Here is a 9618-nt window from a genome sequence, read left to right as displayed (position 1 = left end):
GATACTCGGTCGGTAAATCCATTAATTGTATATATTTAGAGTAAAATTAAGCATCTTAAAATCAGAGGGATGATTATTTAAATATGCTGGATAAGAAGACATGCTGGTATCGTAGGAAATGAGAGAGCAGATGAACGAGCAAGAATCGCAACTGGTAAAACAACGGCACCTTTCTTCTCAGAATTTCCCCTTAGCTTTGCTAAACGCCGTATAAAACAAAATACGCAGCAGCGTTGGGAGGATCATTACCGCGCTTCTTCTACAGGTAAAACCACTAAAATGATTTTCTGGCTGATGCAGCAAACTTCCGTCGTTATCACCAAAGTACTTTCGAAACGAGCCAAATTTTTACCGGACACGGAGCTATGAGAAGTTAGGTTTAAATTAAGGAATGATGACTATTGTCCATGCGATGATACTTCTTCACTGAGTATCGAACATCTGTTATTTCCGTGCCCATTTTTCAGATTACAACGCCATAATTTTGAAGCAGAATGCAGGAAAGATGGAATATCTTTAACCGATATCCACACTGTCGTTAAAAGAAGTTATCACTGGCCATTGTTCTTGAAATTTGCAACAATGGTGATTGGACTCATAAAGGTAATAAACCAAAATCAGTGATCGAACATCTCATTTCCAAGATAAACAAAAACGGTTTTTTCCGAGTACCCTTAGCCTTATACATTACACGTAAGGCTACTAAATACGGGGGTCCAAATATATATATTAAAAAAAAAACACTTAGACATAAGGTAATTTATAAACTGCGTAACACTCAATCAGCTTATAATAGGTCAATTATTCTTCTGTAAATTCTCAAACTTCCGATATATTCTTCAATTTTCAATTGATTGACCGCTTTAACTGACCTTAATTTTAATTAAAATCTTTATATGAAAAATATTAAGTAAAGCCGTTCCAACAGCGTTACTGACTGAGTTTTTAGGACTATCAAAAAATTGCAGGTGGATTCCAAATGTGGGGCTTTCTCACTCAATTTTTTTCTCAAAGAGGTTTTCTATCTCCGTCGAAATTGAAAAATATTTACAAAAAGAAAAACTGTATTCGGATATTTTAAACAGATTTTGTATGAATTTGGTAGAAATGAGTCCGTTTTTTTCTAATACAAAACGATCTTATATTGTTATACTATTTCATATAAGTAATTAATTATAACCTATATTATAATTAAACATATATCGTTGGTTTCTGGTACAAGTCGGTAACACCATTTTATAAGTAGTAAAATATTGCACTTTTAAATTGAAAATCTCAACCTAAATCAACAATTCAAATATAACTTTACGTTGAATATTATAGAATATTATTTTTTGTACTTATAAAATACGAAATATTTTTATTGACTTTTTAAACAAAAATAATTTGATACCATTTATGAAGACATCACATTTTTCCAAAATATGTAGTTATCAACTTGTACCTGTAACACGACGAAATATAAGTACGTATATCTTGTGACGAAAAAACATTATTTACAGTTAGGTATAATATACATATACGAATAAACTTAAAAAATGTTCTTATAATTAATAATTATACGTACAAAATAAGTACAGTACAGTTTATGTGAACATAACTGAAACATACGAATTTAATTATACATACTTAATAATTATACATGGCATTATCATATTACTTTTAAAACATCATATGCAATTTTACAGCATCAAGTTTTTTTTAAAAATGGCAGTTTCAAAATTATTATGGTAAATACTATTTCAAACTTCGTTGAATTATTGAACTTAGCTTAAATTCGACTAAAATAAATACTCGTAGAGACATCTAGCGTTTTTATATAAAGCTTTTCAAAAAAATAATAATATGCGGATTAATCATAGATGGCAGTAATATAAGAAACAGGAAAAATATAAAAAATTAAAATATTTTTGTGTTTCTTATTTAATGTTTTTTGAATACTCATGAAATACCTAAATGATTTTTTAATTAATACAAAAGAAATTTTTAAAAAATCTAAAAATGGCCTAAGTAGAATATATAGTTTTTTGTCAATTTCGATGTAAATTAGGTTGTTTTTTTTTTAATTCGATGAATATTAAACATGAGAAGCGTCATCCAATTAATTTTGTATTAATTGATATTGAGAAGGGTTTGGCAATTCAAATTATTGAATAGTTTCATGAAACGAATTTTGTACGACGGAAATCGTCGAAAAACTACACACATTCACAAATTATGGTCAAATGAATGTCACATCATAATACCTATAGTCCTTAAAATATCGGTTGATCGGAATGAGATTTGTCAGAAAAAGTGACGACATAACTATGTTGTAACGTCTAAAGAGTTATTTATAATTGACACACGAAAAATCATTCGTATCTGGCGTGTTAATTAATTTTTTTAACACAATGCTTTACACATAAATCAACATAAATATATAAAATCAGCTTTAAAACTAAAAAAACCTAATTATTAACGACGTTCTCACAAGGTTAAATCATTTTGCAAAAACGTTAGAGATGGGATAAATTCGTTTGATGTTGTTCGTGAAAAAAGTATAAATGTCTTATTTTTTGGTGAATAATTGTGTTAAACACACTCTGACATGCTTGTTTCTGCGTTCTTATATCAATTTTCGGAAACAGAGTTTCATGATTGCATGGAAAAACTGATAAAAATCGATTTGATCGGTGATCAGTAATTTTCCATCACTAATGACATTACTTTGACAGCTGTCATTCTAATCAAGCTATATTTTTAGGACTATAGGTATATTTTATAAGATGGGTATGACACCAACTTGCATTTGTATGAGACAGTAAGTTGTGTCAGTATGTGCTGTATGAGATGAGGGGTGTGACATCACAATGCATTGTTTGAGACGGTTGTGACACTGTAATGCGATGTTCGGGACGAATTTGACATTATGCAAACAATAAATATACACACTTGTTAGTGTTATTATAGACTAGGTACAACGTTTTATTAATATAGTGTCGTTAGGATAAGTTATGGTTAAGTTACTAGGTAAATACAGACAATATAATAATATAAATTACTAAACTTTAAATAAATCTTAGAATAACACTCAGTAATATGCACGTTATATAATACACACCCCTTTAATCTCATAAATATGTTTTTTTAAATTTGTTTCTATGTAGTACCTACCTATTGTTTTTTTACCCTTGTCGGCACTTAGAAGTGCTTAGGGCACTGCCTTGGTCCACCAATTGCAGTGTTATTTCAAAATACATATTCTTCTTCCTTCACACATAAGATTTTCTCAAAATACTAAACAATTTCCAATTAGTGCTTTTTACATCGTCCTTCATACATTTATTTTGCGAGGAAATATAATTATTATCGTTGACGAATATAATTACTAGCTTTATAAAACAAATAAAAATTAAGAATAAAATTTTCATCGACACAAACAAAATAATTTAGGAAAAAAAATATAGAAAAGAAGCAGAAAGGTAGACTCGCCGGACGCTTAAGCTAGGGTTTCCTAGGACAGCGGTGCCCGTATTTTAACGGCCATAGTGAACGGTGATGCAATGGACAGCCGTCGTAAAGGTGACTAGAGTGTGGTTTTCTAGGAAAACGGTGTTATCAACACCATTTAACACCGTTTTCCTAGGAAACCACTCTCTAATCACCTTTACGACGGCTGTCCACTGCATCACCGTTCACTACGGCCGTTAAAATACGGGCACCGCTGTCCTAGGAAACCCTAGCTTTATTCGTAAATACCCGACGATCTTATGGCTTCGTAAATAACAGACGTGTCGGATGGAGATACCTGTAGCTCAATCACAAATAACTATCGACGTGCTAATAAGCGACGTGATAACAATTTTTCACCACGGTTGTTTATCGTAATCACGACCACAATGCAACATTCGTAAACACCTAATGTTGAATGTCAAAATATTTATGTTTTGCGGCCCATAATCCTGCTGCGCAATCACATATTTGAATTTCAACGATGTAAATATGGAAAATATTTTAAAACTGCTATGTTTATTTATTTATTTATTATTTATCATGCTATTTATTGCATTTAGCCGGCGGTTGGCATGATAAATGTCAAGAAAAGCAGTCGCCATAGTAATTGCAATTTAATTTTCACTTTTTTGTATTAAATACTCCTTACTATTTTGCCAATGCAATAAATTGTATTATTTTTTATAGTTAACGCCAATTTTTCGCCAGTGAACTGTATTTATTTACGAGGAAAATAAAAAACAAACCGACACGAGTGTTGACTTAGAGATTACACACGCGTTGTTTTATGATAGCGATAACTTAAACATGTTTATTATGATTGATTAAATGCTGAGCATGTTTTTAAGCACGTCGATAGTTATTTGTGATTGAGCTACTGATGCGTTATCCACCCCGGTAATCACCGAAACAAACCAAGCTTTGGTTTTTTTTTTTTTTAAGAAAATGAGAAATACTTGAGTTCATATTATTTACTCAAATATTCAAATTTCTTAAAGTCGTAAATATCTTGTGCTGGAAAAATGGAAATCCACAATACTACCGTGGGACCATAGCCCGATATAAAGACATTTATTGCGTAGCCGAAATTATATTGAGTGATATAGATTGTTGTATTTTCAAAATTAAAGTGGATATTGCAGAGAAAAGTTGTGATATATTACTTTTAAAAATAAGTGGTTAAAAAATATCTCCACAAAAACGCAACATATTTGGCCTTAACGTCAAGATTCGTGATGATATTTTATTTAAATTTTAGTGGTCACAAACGAAGTTTGAAATTTAATTGAATCGTGGCGTATAAGGGGCGTGGCAATGCAATAAACCGTTTTTGCGGCAATTTAAAATTAAAAAAATATTTTTACACTTATTAATTTAAAAGTGTAAAAAAAGTGATATTTCCCTATCCTAGACCTGAGTACATAGGGCCCTTTGTATTGTTGTAAACTGCAGCTAATTTCGTTGTTGATAATCATAAAATGGCGTTTGTCTGTACGAGCGACTATATAGATGGTGGAGTATTTTTACTGTAAAATATCTGTAGTGTAATAAAATCGTCGCTCTAATGCCATAACACAGGTAGAAAATACGGAAATATATATATCTATAAAAAAAAGTCAGACCACGCATTCACTCAATACAGATAATTACTAAACAAAGTTTTCAATAAATACAATAAATGAGGGTATGAAAAGCAAACTTAGAAATCTCCATAAAAGGAACTACTGAGATATTTGCGAGAAACTTTGAAAAAATAATAATTGTGAGATTGTTAATTATGCTTCACCGACTCAATGGAGAATGCTAAGTTTACGGTGTCAAGTAGTAATTGAAAACTGTTACTGCAAGATTTAGAGATGGTTTTGAATTACGCTATTATTTATTATCGGTGTTTTTGGAGGAGATTTCTAAGTTTGCTTCTGATATCCTCAAATGTCGAGTATGATATTATATAATATACCATACACATTCAAGAGTTGCTGGTCGCTTTAGAACGAATCCATTTCATTCAATTAAGATGGTATTTTTGACACCAGTTCTCTCTTCTTTAAAAATATTTGTATAAAACTGGTTCTTCAGTTCTTGTACATGTCACAGAGCACTTTTTCCATGGGAGTTGCACCAATTGTCTTAGCGAAGAACAGCCTTTCCAGTCTTGATGCCGGTACAGTCCTCAGCAGAGGAAGCAGGAGTAGAAGGCGGCCGAACCTTGCTGGTCTTGCGGGGGCAAGAGCTCTGGCGTGCTGAAGAAGCATCACTTGCGCTTGGTCCTGAAGATGCTCTATTTGAAGAGGTTCTTTTAGGCCTCTTGTTTCTGAAAAAAAAGGCAATTTTTTTTAAAGTCACAAACAAAACAAATGTGTACTTTTACATAAATAACGTCCAAGGAAGACAGCGTTCGAAATTACGTAAAAAATATTTGCGTTTAATGAAAGCGATTGCATGTATTTTTCTGTGCACCCAGACTTGTAGGCAGTTAATTTTTAACAATGTTTTGAGTATGTCCAAATGTTTGCAGACAGGCTAGATTTCCTCCATTTGAAGTTATTTAGATCGAAATTTGTTGCAACAAAATGGGAAAACATTTTTGAGAAGGGCATATAGAAGTCAAGGCATTTACCTACTGTCTAACGTGTACTATTCTGCCTATGTTTAAACATCCACATTTCCTTAACTCTTCCATGTGTTGACTTTTGTGAAGTAAAAGAGCCGAAACCATTATCATTTAGATGAGATTTATCCGGCTAAACCATTTCACTACTAGGCAAAGGCAGAAATTAATTTTAAAATTGTAATACTTCTTATACATCATCATCATCATTCCCTTTCCGCACCTAATGGTGCATAGAGCACTGCATTCGTAGATCATTTTTGTTACTGAAGGAAAGATGATCAGTCTTACGCTTCGGCTACCAGTACAGGGACTACGAAATATTCTGGTGTACAAACACCCTTTTAAATAAATATTTCATATCAACCGTGTCGGGAATCGAACTCGAGACCTCCTGCATGGTAGGCAAACTCACTGACCACTACACCACGAGGCTGACAAAAACATATTCATAGAAGTAAGTACATGTATTTATAACGTTATTATACAAGTACGTTTAATCGTGTAGTGTATTTGACTACACATTTTTATTGATTGTTGCGCGGTATGATCGATAATTCTGAGATTATGATAAGTATTGGTTTGTATGTTCCTGATAATTATCTACGACATCGTCAGCATATATTGTTCCATATTCCAATATACAGCACCAACTTGCCGTTGGAAGAGCTACAGCCATGCTGAACCACATCGCTCTGGATGATGATATGTTCCATGTATCCCAAGAGGTTTTCCGGAGCAGAATTCTCCTGCTACTTTGACAAGAGTCTCTTTATGTATTTTTTGTCTTTTTATAATTTGTACGTCTTAAATTTTTAGTTTGTCATGTATGTATTATTTTAAATAAATGAATTGAATAATTTAAAAATCAATAATGTTTTTAGTATGTCCTCTTGTTTGCAGCAGGGACGAAGGAGCATATGAAGCAAGTGAGGCTGAGCCTCACTTAGAAATCATTGCTATTCACTAGAACCCAATATGTATTTTAATTCGCATTATATATATTTATTTATTTAAATACGGCATTTCTGCCATTTACGTGGTATAAAGCGTGCTTAATAATAAAAATATAAGAAAATCGAGTATGAAATATTAATATACTCGTACTTTACACATTATAAATTACTTGAAATACATATATATTTTAAAGAAATTAAACAGTAACAAAATACATTAATCAATCAAATTATAACTATTCCAACCCAATCTCCTGAAAATAATTTGCTCTTTTTGATACAAATATGTTGGTCACTTTATTTTTTAAGTTAGGCAGAGATAAACTAAATATATCAAAATATGATGCATATTCATTCCCGGTATTCTGTTATCTTAAAATAGGTGACTTATATTGAGCTACTGTTCGAGAATTTTGACAATAAAATATTGTAGATGTTCTGCTTAACCTAGGTGGTACATAGAATGAAATCAGCTTCAGTAGATCAGGGGTATGAAACTTTGGTTTTATTATTTTATGTAAAGTCGTAAGATCGGTCGATGTTCTTCGTTCCTGCAATTTAGTTAATTTAAGAGAGTCTAGAATTTTGTTATAATTTAATTCATAACTAGAAAAACCCATCTTCAAATTAATACATCTAAGATACTTATTCTGAATTCTCTCAATAGAATCTGAGAAAGTGATTTGATAAGGTGACCATATTGGAGAATTATAATCCAGTTGGCTTCTAACTGTGTAAAGATATTTTAAAGTGAAATATTTTATTTTTTTGTATCAACACATCATGAAGATAAAAAACAAGCAACAAATTTTAAAATGCTCAAAGATACCTACAAACATGGTCCGTACTGTGTTATTTACTGTAGGTACCTACCAGTGGCGAATGGTGATTTTATTTACAGGTAAGCTATAAAAATTAAATATATATTTGCACCTACATAGGAGGTACATAATATAATGTAAGTAACATGTACCATAAATTGATATTTTTCTGTGATTCTGTGTGATACAACAGCTCTCATCCATGAAATCAACTCAAACGATGTAACTTCGTGATATATCATATTATATATATATATTATCTATTACTTTAATATATAATTCATTATAAAAAACCAAAAATACCACAATGAATTCAGTCGATATTAGGTATTCAATTAAAATGTCAACTGGCCGCATTGTTCTAGTAATTACTAGTTCTTAAAACGGCCGCGTGGAGTGCTATATGTCCTGCACTATGACGCATGAAAGTTATTATGGTCTTATGTCATAAGTACCATCCCAAAGAAAAATGGTCCTTAAGAAACAATGTTTGAAATACTGTTTTCCAAATCAAGAATCTTCAAATAATTTGTGTAATCTGCAAGTTCAATCTAGGAGAAAAAACCCGCACTGGGGTTAGTACATTCAAAATATAGTACACTTATTTGTATGAAAAAGTAAGCTGGAATAATCGGCTAGTTTCTTGGCTCACTGCACGCGCTTTATTAAAATTTATATTTATATTAGGATAAAAATACAAATGATTTAAAATAAATGGTAATTATTTATTTGTTTTTCTGTAAATAAAGTTACAATAAAACATTATTATGGTTAGTCAAATATAATAGTAAGCTGTGCATAATCGCTTCTATACACGGTTCGCCCCTGGTACCTACTTAACATTTACGCATATTATACTTATCCTTCAAATCTGAGCTTCACTAGAAATTTGGTAACAAAGACGCTACTGGTTTGGAGACAGGCTGGATTTCCTCTCTTATGTCCCAGGGATATATTTAAATCTTAATTGGTTGCAACAGAGACGGAAAATATTTTTTAGATGGGAATATGGATGTCACTGTAGGAAGTCTCTATGGGGACCAGCAGTCTGATTCTAAGTTCGCGATAATTTAACTCGAGCTCGTGTTAACAGGGGTGCTGTTCTTAACCACTCTCGTGGCATGAGAAAACAGTTTGGCTCGTGTATTTTGTATGTAAATACACGATATAATACGGCCACGAGAGCGTTTGGAATACCAGCCCAGAATACGGATTTGAATTTACGTTCGAAGTAAAGCGCGGTCGTGTAAATTTCAGCATTAACTTGCGATAGCATGGACTCAGAATCAGACCGCTGGATGTAAATGTTACACAGTGTGTAATGTAGCCACTGTAACCATTCAATGATAGGTCATAGGCCTTGTAGATGACTTAAAACAATGCAAATGTAAATGCCTAGATTTCCACATTCTCTTCTCAAAAATGTTTTCTTTCTGTGTTGCAACAAATTTAATTTATTATTAAGCTTTTCTTTCATTTCATTGCATCATATCCATAACTTGTCATATTATTTTAGTTTTATGTTGATATTTATTTTTATAACTAGTCATTTATGTAACTATTTTTCTGTCCAAAAATTATTTTTTTTTAACCTAGGGCTGGTATTGCAAATGATCTTGCGGCTGTAGAAAAAATATTTATGTCGCGTATTTACATACAAAACACACGAGGTTAAGTGTTTTTTTACGGTCGAGAGAGCGGTTCAGAAAACCACCCCTGGAGAACAAAAAAAAGT

The 9618-nt window shown here is 32.0% G+C and overlaps 1 protein-coding gene across 4 annotated transcripts in view; it reads right to left on the bottom strand.

Annotated features, from left to right (window-relative positions):
* Positions 1–4610: 4610 nt before the first annotated feature.
* Hr51 (photoreceptor-specific nuclear hormone receptor 51) overlaps positions 4611–9618 on the bottom strand; it is an 89184-nt gene continuing 84176 nt past the window's right edge. For all 4 annotated transcript variants that reach the window (XM_088235770.1, XM_088235769.1, XM_088235772.1 and 1 more), the window contains one exon: positions 4611–5809. In XM_088235770.1, the coding sequence (XP_088091896.1) occupies positions 5571–5809 (239 nt within the window). In that variant the 3' untranslated portion in view covers positions 4611–5570. The remainder of the gene's footprint in view (positions 5810–9618) is intronic.

The sequence above is a fragment of the Micrasema longulum genome, unplaced genomic scaffold, assembly GCF_059751315.1.
Source record: "Micrasema longulum isolate JH-2025_06_02 unplaced genomic scaffold, ASM5975131v1 h1tg001434l, whole genome shotgun sequence".
In the NCBI taxonomy this organism is placed as follows: Eukaryota; Metazoa; Arthropoda; class Insecta; order Trichoptera; family Brachycentridae; genus Micrasema; species Micrasema longulum.
This window is presented reverse-complemented; position numbering and strand designations above follow the sequence as displayed.